The sequence below is a fragment of the Hypanus sabinus genome, chromosome 22 (assembly GCF_030144855.1).
Source record: "Hypanus sabinus isolate sHypSab1 chromosome 22, sHypSab1.hap1, whole genome shotgun sequence".
Classification (NCBI taxonomy): domain Eukaryota; kingdom Metazoa; phylum Chordata; class Chondrichthyes; order Myliobatiformes; family Dasyatidae; genus Hypanus; species Hypanus sabinus.
The window spans coordinates 21,472,423-21,484,615 of record NC_082727.1 but is presented as its reverse complement, the minus strand read 5'-3'; the positions used below and the strand labels follow the sequence as shown (position 1 = coordinate 21,484,615).

Genomic DNA, 12,193 nt, shown 5'->3' with positions numbered 1-12,193 from the left:
TCTAGCAGTACAGACTCCAAACTTAGGGCAGACGACAAAGGAGGACAGAAGGGAGGAGGTCACCCACACACACAGGGGGTGGTGGTGGGGGGGGGGGTCTCGTCTGCAGCTTACTGCCTACAACAAGGGTTGGAAGTTGGGGACAGGGAGAACTTGATCCTTGTTCTGTCCTGGAGGAGAGGGCTGACGGAAATGGTCAAGGGCTTTACTTACAATGTGAGGGGTGAAGCCATAGTATAGAAAAAGTCACAGTGGGTAACGTTCTACCATCAGAGCAAGAAAAACAGAGACAGAGGAGCTGGCAGAGTGGGATGGAGTCCCTATAGGAGGCAGGGTAGGGAGCAGAGCAGGCGAGGTAGCTATGGAATTCAGCAAGCTTGTAGTGTATGTTAGTACCACCATATTCTGATATGGAGATAGGGAGATCTGGAAAGGAAGCGACAAGTCAGTGAGATAAGGGCACAGTGGAACTGGCAGCAAAGCCAATGGAACTGTTGAGTTCCACATGAGTGCAGGAGGCAACAGCCAGGAAGCAGGATTCATCCAGTCTCGAGTGACTCCACGGGCAGGATTAGAACTTACAGCATCTCTGAGAACTCCTGACCTTTGTGTGAAGGTTTGCTTGTCCTCAGCTCTCTCTCCTCCTTCAAACCAAAACCACAGGTGTACAGGGAAAGCGGTACACGTGGAGGGAGGCAGGGTGCCGAGGAATGTTTCTGGCCTGCTGGCATTCGCCAGGCAGGGATTTGAGTACAGGAGCTGGGACATTATGGTGCAGCTGTACAAAGTGTCGGTGAGGCTCCACCCCGAGTATTGTGTACAGTATCAGAAAGATGTCACTAAACCGGAATGAAAGCAAAGAAGATATGAGTTATAGGAGAAGGCTGGGAAGGTTAGGGTTTTGTTCTTTGGAAAAGAGAATATAGGAGAGGTGTATACAGAGGTGTATAAAGTTATGAGAGGCACAGATAGGGCGAATATGTACAGTCTAAAGGGTCTGTTTCTATGTTATACTACTCTATCTACCCCTAACATGTGACAGTGTGGTTGTGGGAAATGCCTCAGAATGTTGCTGAAAAATACAAGATTTGAAGTTCTCCAGCGTTTTTTTTAAAACAATGGTTTATTGCTGTGTGGTTCTTTGAAGAATGTAGCTTTTTAGTGAAAGAATGGTGATAACCACTGTGTACACCAAAGGACTCACACAACTGAAGTGTCCATTTCCATGTTGTAACACTCTTTATCTATCTAGATAGCAGAGCAGTTAAAAAAAACTTGTGTTGTGGCAATGATGATAAATATTAGGTAGTGACCATACTAGTCTGCACTTTATTCATATCAGCCTGCTGCAGCCTTGACTTCTTATTCACCTCACTAGCTGGCTGGTGGCATAGTGGCATCAGCACTGGACTTTGAGGCAAGTGGTGCCCAGTTCGAATCCAGCCGGCTCCTTGCACGTTTTCCATACGTTGAACGTTGACAGTATCAAATGCTGTGGAAACAAAAACAAAAATGTGCTGCACAAGTTGTGAAAATAAATTTAAAAACAAGCAGACAGCAGATATGTGTGAGGAGTTGCTACTTCAGTCCACCTCTGCAAAAAAAAAACCCTCTGACACCTCCCTGTAGGTTCCTTTGGGAGGACACACAAGCAAAGACTGTAGGACCCTGAGGTGGGCGGAACAACAAAGGGGCATACAGGGGAATACAGATCCATAACTTCTTGGAAGTTGCATCTATCTTGGTAGACAGGATTGTAATGATAGCTTTTGGCTCATTGGCCTTCATAGAGTATTGGAGTTGGGATGTTATGTTGAAGTTGTATGAGACGTAGGTGAGGTAAAACTTGGAATATTATGGTGCAGTTCTGGTCACCTACCTTCAGGAAAGATACCAATAAGATTGAAGGAGCGAAGAGGAAATTTACAAGGATGTTGCTGTGACCTGAGTTAGAGGGAAAGATTGAATAGGTTAGGACTTTATTCCCTGGAGTGTCAGAATGAGGGGATATATTATAGAGGTTTATTCAAAGATGTTGGGTATAGATAGGATGAATGCATGCAGGCTTTTTTCCACCCATGCAGGGTTAATCTTGGGCTATATTATTACTTTTTAAATGTTTCTGTAACTATGATTTTCCACTATCATAATTATGTATGCTATATGTGCTGTGTGACTGTTTTGGTTGGCTGTATTTATGTGTAGGGTTGAATGACAATTAAAATTCAACTTGAACTAGAGGTCATGGGTTTAAGATGAAAAGTGAAATATTTAAGGGGAACCTGATGGGAAAGTTCTTCACGCAGAGGACGGCGCAAATGTTGAATGAGCTGTCTGTGGAAATTGCATTTGTGGGTTTAATTGTAATTTTTTTTAAAGTTTGGGTAGGCACATGGATGAGAGGGGTATAGAGGGCTATGGTCTGTGTGCTGGTAGATGGGACTAGGTAGAAGATCAGGTCAGAATGGACAAGATGGGCTGTTGCAACACGTACAACGAGCTGCAGGAACTCAGCGGGTCGGACAGCATCCGTGGAAAGGAACAGTCAACATTTCCGGCTGAAACCCTTTGTCAGGACTGAAGAGGGAGGGGGCAGGGGCCCTACAAAAAGGAGGTGGGGGGAGGCTGGTAGGTGCCAGGTGAAAAACCGGTAAGAGGAAAGATCAAGGGGTGGGGGAGGGGATAGGCAGGAAAGGTGAAGGAATGTAAGGGGAAAGCACTGTGTAGTAGAAGGCAGAATCATGAGAGAGGTGATAGGCAGCTGGAGGAGGAAGAGGCAGAGAGAAAGTGGGATGGGGGAAGGGAGAGGGAGGGAATTACCGGAAGTTGGAGAATTAGATGTTCATACCAAGGGGCTGGAGACTACCTAGATGGTAGATGAGGTGTTGCTCCTCCAACCTGAGTTTGGCCTCATCATGGCAGTAGAGGAGGCCATGTATGGACGTATCCAAATGGGAACGTGAAGCAGAGTTGAAGTGGGTGGCAACCGTGACGTCCTGTCTGTTGTGGCGGACGGAACAGAGGTGCTCGACGAAGCCGTCCCCCAATCTGCGTCGGGTCTCACCGATGTAGAGGAGGCCGCACCGGCTGCGATAGATGACCCCAAGCAAAGTGTTGCCTCACCTGGAAGAACTGTTTGGGGCCCTGAATGGTGGTAAGTGAGGAGGTGTAGGGAAGGTGTAGTACTTACACTTGCAGGGATAAGGGCTTTTTCTGTGCTGGTGCACTCTATGATGCCATGACTCTGAAGAAATAGATACTGTACGTCCATAAGATATGGTTTAATTCTGTTCCCATTCAGACCATTTAGTCTGCTCCACCATGGGGCTGATTTTTTTCCAACCCCTTTGTCAATCTCTGCCTTTAATACACCCAGTGACCTGGCCTCCACAACGTCTGTGATGATAAACTCACGGGTTCAGCACCTTCTGGCTAAAGAAATGACTCCCTGTTTCAGTTCTAAAGGGATGCACCTTTATTCTGAGGCTGTGCTAAACCCCGCCAGTAATGGAAACATCCTGTCCCACCTCCACCCTACCCAAGCCTTTCAGCATCTTGCAGATTTCATTGAGATTCTCCACAACCTTCTAAAGTTCAAAGGTTCAATTTAATGTCAGAGAAATGTATACAACATACATCCTGAAATTCTTTTCCTTTGCAAATATCCATGAAAACTGAGTGCCCCAAAGAATGAATGACAATTAAATGTTAGAACCCAAAAGCTCCCCCCAATTCTCCTTCCCACACACAAGCAGCAGTGATGACCTCTCCACCACCGAAAAAGCATCGGCACCCTCCACCGAGCACTCCAGCGTGCAGCAAAGCATCAATAAGGACACCAACTTGTGGTACCCTGAAGACTACTTGTTCACCCAATTAAAAAAAAATAATCGACATACCACAGGTTCTCTCTCCCTAATAAGGGAAAAAAAAGTGTCCCCAATTCACAGCGAGCAGGGAGATATAACAAAACAGCTCGCCAATTTATTGTGTCGATTTTTCCAAGCTCTGCTCCGAAACATCTCGGGTCTCTGTGCACACGGCCAGCAGCCATCTCGCCGTTTACGATCTTCCACCTCCCACGACGCACGGGTTTTCTGTGACCTCGAATCCACCCGCCTCCAGAGCCACAAAAAATCTGGCACCCTGAAGGCACGCTGGTCTTTTAGGCCATGTCCTTGGCATATCGAAAAGTGGCCAGTCGTGAGGCCCTGAGAGCGGGTCCCATTCCCGCAAAGAACCAAAGTCAGTGTGTAACTCCAGGTCAGGGTCTTCAAGAAGAATGCTGAAAAGGGAAAAAAAAATAGAGATATTAAAGATAGAAATTATTAGGATGCTGGAGCAGGAATCCAATCGCAGACCCAGGACAATGCATGCAGTGATATTAATTGAGTAACAAAAACTGGGGTGCAAACAAACTCAGCATCAAAGTTCAGGCAGAGATCAAAACATCCAGGGAAATCCAAAAACCAGAATTGGGAAACAGGCAGAGTCGATAGTCAGACGGACAGAGTACAGATAGGAACGCTGGAAAGGCTCAGGAAAATTCATTGGTACAATCTGGCAACAAGCAGGTGAAAACACAGGACTGAAATACGCCGAACAATAAACAGAGAGGCAGATGATAGGTGGAGCACAATGAGTCACAGGAGGCAGCAATACAGGTAAAAATGAGAAACAGATGAGAGACGGAGTACTCAGTGATACAGGGGCCGGAGTAGAGCAGGAGCGGGGACAGGAGCACACGGCAATACAAAACCACAGACTGACGGCCAGGGGGAAACACACATAAAGACAGAGTTCAACTGGAGGCACTGACTTCCCCCCTCTACCCCCCCCCCCTGCAGATGCCTCCTGGAATCACGGCAGGTAGAGCTGGATGCTGCCGTTGAAAGTCCCTGATGAGAAAGGGGTCCGGGATGTTATGGGCAGGGACCCAGCACCTCTCCTCAGGACCATAGCCTTCCCAGTCCACAAGGTACTGGAGGCCACGGCCCCAGCGATGAACATCCAGTAGTTGACACACCGTGAAGGCCTCTGACTTATCGATGAGCCGTGGGGGAAGTGGGGTTTGGGGACAGGACACGGGGAGACTCAGGAAAGGCTTGATGCGGGACACATGGAAGGTGGGTTGAATGCAGCAGAGAGAGGAAGGGAGCTTGAGATGGGTGGCAGCAGGGCCGATGACTTTAGCAATGGGATAAGGGCTGGTGAAGCGAGGGGCGTGCTTGCAGGAATCCATCTTGAGGGCAGGTCTCAGGTTGAAAGCCACACACACTGTCCCTGGCGGTAACATGGGGCCTTGGAGTGATGGCGGTCAGCTTGACGCTTGATCCTAGCAGAGGCACGGAGAAGAGCAAAGCGAATGTGCCCCCATGTCAGCTGACAACGGCGGATGAATGCCTCGACAGATGGAACTCCAACCTCCTCCTCCTGGGCAGGAAACAGTGGAAGTTGGTAGCCAAGGCAGCACTCGAAGCGGGACAGACCGGTGGATGAGGACGGATGAGAGCTTATGGTGTACTTGGCCCAGGGTAGCTGCTGGCTCCATGCAGAGGGGTTCTGGGAGACCAGACACCGGAATAATGTCTCTAGTTGTGGGTTGGCCCGCTCGGTCTGGCCATTGGTCTGTGGGTGGAATCCTAAGACAGACTCAGAGGCACCCAGAAGATTAGAGAATGCCTTCCAGAAGTTGGATATGAATTGAGAGCCCCTGTCTGACACAACAGCTACATATAAACCTTGTAATTTAAAAACATGCAGTACCAGTAATTTGGCTGTTTCTTTGGCAGAGGGTTGAAGGAAATGAAGTGTGCAGACTTGGAGAAACAATCAAGTACTCCAAGTATTGGAGTATTGTGTACAGTTTTGGTCTCCAGGGTTAAGGAAGGACATCCTGGCTGGAGAGGAAGTGCAGCGTAGATTCACGAGGTTAATTCCTGGGATGTCCGGACTGTCTTACGCAGAGAGGTTAGAGAGACTGGGCTTGTACACGCTGGAATTAAGGAGATTGAGAGGGGATCTGATTGCAACATATAAGATTATTAAGGGATTGGACAAGATAGAGGCAGGAAATATGTTCCAGATGCTGGGAGAGTCCAGTACCAGAGGGCATGTTTTGAGAATAAGGGGTAGGTCATTTAAGACAGAGTTAAGGAAAAACTTCTTCTCCCAGAGAGTTGTGAGGGTGTGGAATGCACTGCCTCGGAAGGCAGTGGAGGCCAATTCTCTGGATGCTTTCAAGAAGGAGCTAGTTGGGTATCTTATGGATAGGGGAATCAAGGGATATGGGGACAAGGCAGGAACCGGGTATTGATAGTAGATGATCAGCCATGATCTCAGAATGGCGGTGCAGGCTCGAAGGGTCAAATGGTCTACTTCTGCACCTATTGTCTATTGTGAGAATGGTGGTGTTACCATCTGATGGGGGAAGACCGGTGACAAAGTCCAGGGCAATGTGGGACCAGGGTCTCTTGGGGATAGTCGGGGGTTGTAACAGACCAGCGGGTGACCGGTTAGAGTTCCCTCTCTATTCCTTTCTGCTTTTCACAGGGATTGTTCCCTCCGCGACTGCCTGGTCCACACGTCCCTCCCCACAGATCTCCCACCTGGTACTTATCCCTGCAAGCGTAAGTGATACACCTGTCCCTACACCTCCTCTCTTACCACCATTCAGGGCCCCAAACAGACCTTCCAGATGAGGCAACACTTCACTTGTGAGTCTGTTGGGGTCATCTATTACATCTGGTGCTCCCTCCTCTACATCGGCGAGACCCGATGCAGATTGGGGGATCGCTTCGTCAAGCACCTCCACTCCGTCCGCCACAACAGACAGGATCTCCCAGTTGCCACTCACTTCAACTCTGCTTCACATTCCCATTCGGATATGCCCATACATGGCCTCCTCTCCTGCCATGATGAGGCCAAACTCAGGTTGGAGGAGCAACACCTCATATACCATCTAGGTAGTCTCCAGCCCCTTGGTATGAACATTGAATTCTCCAACTTACGGTAATTCCCTCCCTCTCCCTTACCCCATCCCACTTTCTCTCTGCCTCCTCTTCCAGCTGCCTATCACCTCTCTCATGACTCTGCCTTCTTCTACCACCCATAGTGCTTTCCCCTTTACATTCCTTCATCTCTCCTGCCTATCCCCTCCCCCACCCCTTGATCTTTCCTCTGATTAGTTTTCCACCCTCCCCCCCACCTTCTTTATAGGGCCCCTGCCCCCTCCTTCAGTCCTGATGAAGGGTCTCGGCTCATTTCAACAGATGCTGCCCGACCTGCTGAGTTCATCCAGCTTGTTTGTACATGTTGATTTGAGCACAGCATCTGCTGCGTACTTTGTGTACTTTGGACAAGAGTAAAACTGAATCTTGAGAAAAACAGGGACCAACGAGCTTGACAGGAGTTGAGACGCTTGGCAGTACAGATACATTCCAGATTCTTGTGATCAGTCCAGACTAGAAATATTGCACCTTGGCTCCCTCCAGCCAATGCCTCCACTCCTCCAGAGCTAACTTCACTGCCAGTAGCTCCCGGTTTCCGACATCGTAATTCTGCTCGGTGGGAGTGCGGCAGTGAGAGAAAGCGGCACAGGGGTGTACCTTCTCATCCTTGGCCGAGCGCTGAGAGAGAACAACTCCTACATCAATGTCAGATGCATCCACCTCCACAATGAACTGCCGGTCGGTGTCGGCTTGAATCAGGATGGGGGCAGAGGTGAAACATTCCTTCAGGTCAGAGAATGCTTTTTCAGCGACAGGGGGACCCGGAGAATCTGACAGCTGATGAGGTGAGAGCAGTGAGTGGTGCGGCCAGTGTACTGTAGTTTCTGATGAAGTGGCGATAGAAGTTAGTGAAGCCCAAGAAGCGTTGCAACTCCCGACAGGTCGAAGGTTGGGGCCATTCGACCACCACCTTGACCTTCTGTTGGTCCATCTGAATGGAACCACCTGAAATTACGTACCCCAGGAGGGAGACGGTATTGCGATGAAACTCACATTTCTCAGCCTTCACAAAGAGCTGGTTCTCCAGAAGGCGCTGGAGAACTCTACGGACGTGACCTGTGTGTTCAGCAAGGGACTCAGAAAAATAAAATCAAAATGCCGTTGAGATTCACAAAAAAACAAATTGGTTCAGCATGTCCCTGAGAACGTCATTTACCAGGGCTTGGAAGATGGTGGTGGACTTGGTGAGACCAAGTGGCATGGCCAGATACTCGTAATGGCCTGAGGTGGTGTTGAAGGCCGTCTTCCACTTGTCCCCTACGCGGATGCAGAAAAGGTGGTAGGCATTACGGAGATCAGGCCTGGTGAAAACTGAGGCTCCTTGCAGTAGTTCAAATGCCAAGGTCATGAGTGGAAGAGGGTAACAGTTCTTAACAGTGACTTCATTCAGTCTCCAGTAATCAATGCATGGACGTATGGAGCCGTCCTTCTTTTCAACAAAGAAAAACCCAGCACCAGCAGGGGAGGAAGACGGCCGGATGATGCCTGCAGCCGCAGCCTCTTGAACGTACTTACTCATGGCTTCTGTTTCAGGTATGGACAGGGAATACAGGCGGCCCCTTAGGGGAGGTGTGCCAGGCAAGAGGTCAATGGCACAATCATGTGGACAATGAGGTGGCAGGGAAGTGCCCGGGACTTGCTGAACACAGCCTTGAGGTCCATGTATTCAGGAGGGACAGTACTCAGGTCCGGAAATTCCTTGGGGGGGGATCTGGGCTTGGGGAAAAGGGGATCTGAGAATGGCTGAGGCACTGGGAGTGACAGAATGGGCTCCAGCCTACAACCTTGCAACTGAGCCAGTCAATGTGGAGGTTGTGTCTGATTAACCAGGGATGGCCCAGGACGATGGGAGCGTGAGGAGAGTCAATAAAATAAAGGGTTAACTGTTCATGATGGTTGTCGGATAAACTGAGACTCACCGGGGCCATGACATGGGTGATATTAGCCAGTCTCTGACCGTTCAAGGTGTTGGCTACCAATAGTGACTGAAGAGCAGACGTGGGTAATCTCCACCGGGCAGCCAAGCTGGAATCGATAAAATACCCCTCCGCACCAGAATTAGCCAAGACAGAGAAGTTCAACGGGTCCCTGCCGTTGAACACCCCACTCCAGTGAAGCAGGTATGAGAGTGAGTGGTGTCAAGGAGGGCCGGACAGGGGTCACACTCACCAATACTCCTCGTCCTACCGGGTAAGCTTTGGCTTTTACTGGGCAGGTGAGAATGAAGTGGTCTGGTTGGCCACAGTACAGACAGGAGCGGGTGCTGATTCTCCTTCATCTTTCAGTCAGTGCCAGGCAGGTACAGTCAACCTTCGTAGCTTCAGGCTCTGGAATGGGAATCATAGACGGGGCAATGGCAGGGCAGTGTAGACTGGCGAGGAGCTTGGAACTCGCCCAACTGCCCCAGGGACCGTCTGGAACCCCTCCCTCTGCGGTCCTGCTGAAGGCAAACATCAATGTGGATGGCCAAATCCACCAGGGCTTCAAAGGTGTCAGGAAGGTCCTGGGTGACCGGCTCACCTTTGAGGTCTTTGGAGAGGCCATTCAGGAAGGTGTCGTACTGTGCCTCTGAGTTCCAGCCACTGGAGGTGGCTCGGGTCCAGAACTCCATGGTGTAATCCAACACAGATTTGTGCCCCTGGTGCAGCATTTCACAGGCAGCCTCTCTCCTATGCTTCGAGCAATCAAATACCTCTCATCTCCTCAGAAAACAACTGAAAGCTACTGCAGAAAGGGGAGCCTGCCTCCCAGACAGCTGTTCCCCATTCTCCCACCCGACCGGACAGTTGGGTGATGATATAGGCTACCTTGACTTGATCAGTCAGAAATGTTGCTTTTAATTCAGAAATGAGGGTGCACTGGGAAAGAAAAAAAAAGCAGCAGGTACCAGGCTCACCTGAGTACTTTTCTGGAGGAGGCGAATGGGGCTCTTGGATGGGAAGAGCATGTGAGGACGCAGAGGGCGGGGCAGAAGATACAGTCACAGAATGTTGATGGGCGCTCTGGGACAGCTGGAGTGACTGAGTCTGGGCCACAAGATCGGCTGAATTGGCAGAAAGCGACTCCACTGCCCTGAACACGGAGTCCAGCTGGTTCTGGTGTCTCCCCAGCATCACTTCCTGTTGTTCCAGGGCAGCTCTCCAATGACCGGGGTCTGCTGGATCCATTCTGGCCAGATGGTACTGTCAGGGCACTGGAGCAGGGTCTTCAAAAAGAATGCTGAAAAGGGAAAAAAATAGAGATATTAAAGATAGAAATTATTAGGATGCTGGAGCAGGAATCCAATCGCAGACCCAGTTTAGTGCACACAGTAATATTAATTGAATAACAAAAACTGGGGTGCAAACAAAGTCAGCGTCAAAGTTCAGGCAGAGGTCAAAACATCCAGAGAAATCCAAAAACCAGAATCGGGAAACAGGCAGAGTCGATAGTCAGACGGACAGAGTACAGATACGGATGCTGGACAGGCTCAGGAAAATTCACTGGCTCAATTTGGCAACAAACAGGTGAAAACACAGGTCTGAAATACACCGAACAATAAACAGAGAGGCAGATGATAGGTGGAGCACAATGAGACACAGGAGGCAGCAATACAGGTGAAAATGAGAGACGGAGTACTCAGTGACACGGGCTGGAGCAGAGCAGGAGTGGGGACAGGAGCACATGGCAATACAAAACCACAGACTGACGACCGGGGGAAACACACATAAAGACAGAGTTCAACTGGAGGTACTGACAGAAATAGAGTCCATCAAACGCTGGCCCAGTGACATCAAGCGCTCCTCACATATCAAGCCTTACAGTCCTGGGATTACCTTTACAAACCTCCTCTGGATCCTGTCCCGGGCCAACTCATATTAAATAAGGGGACCCAAATTGTTCACAGTGTTCCCCATGTGGTCTGACCAGTGCTTTTTAAAGCCCCACCATTACATCCTTGGGCTGTGTTGAGAAGAGAGGCCATCTCCATCATCAAGACAGCATTTCATTGGAGGAAGACGAAAGAGAACTCGGTGCCGTACTGCAGAAGCAGAGCTGAGGACTCCGAACCACACTTGGGGCACAACAGAGAAGATGGCCAAGGACAGACAGAGGGGACCTTCACCCCTGCTCTGAATGCCAACGGTGCATCAGACTCTAATTACATCTTCACTTTTATATTCTAGTCCTCTTGAAACGATCACCATCATTGCCTTCCTCACTAAATTTGAAATAAAAGCAAAGAAATTTGGAAATGTTCAGCAATCAGTCAGCACCTGTGGAGAGAGAAGCAGACTTTCTGTAGCCTCCTGCTATCCTGAGCATTGAGGTTTCATCCAGGTTGTAATCTATCCATACAGAAAGATTTCCACCGCACATCTGTAGAAATGGGAAATACTAGGGATAGGAAATGGGTAATGTAAGGGATAAAACAGTTTTAAGATGCAGGGGGGAAGGTTCGGGGGAGAACAGGTCAATGTGATAGGGTGCATAGCAGGCGGAATGCTCCGTACAATCCATGTCTGGACTAAACACTGTACAATGCGTGTCTGGACTGAAAGTTCCAGAAAATCCACGTCCAGTCTGAACATCTGTACGATCTGTGTCTGGACTGTATGCTTTGTACAATCCAACTCCGTACTGAATGCTCCGTATAATCTGTGTCTGGACTGAATGTTCCATAGATTTCGTGTCTGGATTGAATATTCTATACAATCTGTGTCTGGACTGAATGTTCCAGAAAACTGGGTCCCATCTGAACGTCTGTATGATCTGTGTCTGGACCACATGCTCTGTACAAACCTTGTCTGGACTGTGTGTTTCTTATGTTCCATGTCTGTACTGAATGATGTCTGGACTCAACACTCTGTACAATCGGACCGAATGCTCTGTAGAATCTGTGTCTGGTTATTTCCTCAGCGGTTTGATCGGGGCACGACTGCGCAAGCACGTGGATGTCAGCCAGTGAGAACAGCGAGAAGAGTTTAAGAACCAGAAGAGTTTAAAGGGAGAGTTAGTTCTTCAGCGGTTTGATCGGGGCACGACTGCGCAAGCTTGCGGACATCAGCCAGTGAGAACAGCGAGAAGAGTTTAAATGGAGACAGCCTTTCAGAGCGGACGTCTGAGTACAGGAGACAGAGTAGGAGGGCTTTGGCTCAACGGAGCTTCGGCAATAATGAGTCGAGGCGAGGTAGGTTGCCTGT

The 12,193-nt window shown here is 49.3% G+C and overlaps 1 protein-coding gene across 1 annotated transcript; it reads right to left on the bottom strand.

The window, feature by feature from the left end:
* Positions 1 to 955: 955 nt before the first annotated feature.
* On the bottom strand, positions 956 to 10,224 carry LOC132379744 (uncharacterized). The gene is made up of 3 exons (XM_059948028.1): positions 9,907 to 10,224; positions 3,900 to 4,285; positions 956 to 1,492 (listed from the first exon to the last, which is right to left on the bottom strand). The coding sequence occupies exons 1-2, from the start codon at positions 10,175 to 10,177 to the stop codon at positions 3,945 to 3,947; spliced, it is 612 nt and encodes a 203-aa protein (XP_059804011.1). The 5' UTR covers positions 10,178 to 10,224; the 3' UTR covers positions 956 to 1,492; positions 3,900 to 3,944.
* Between the last annotated feature and the right edge of the window lie 1,969 nt (positions 10,225 to 12,193).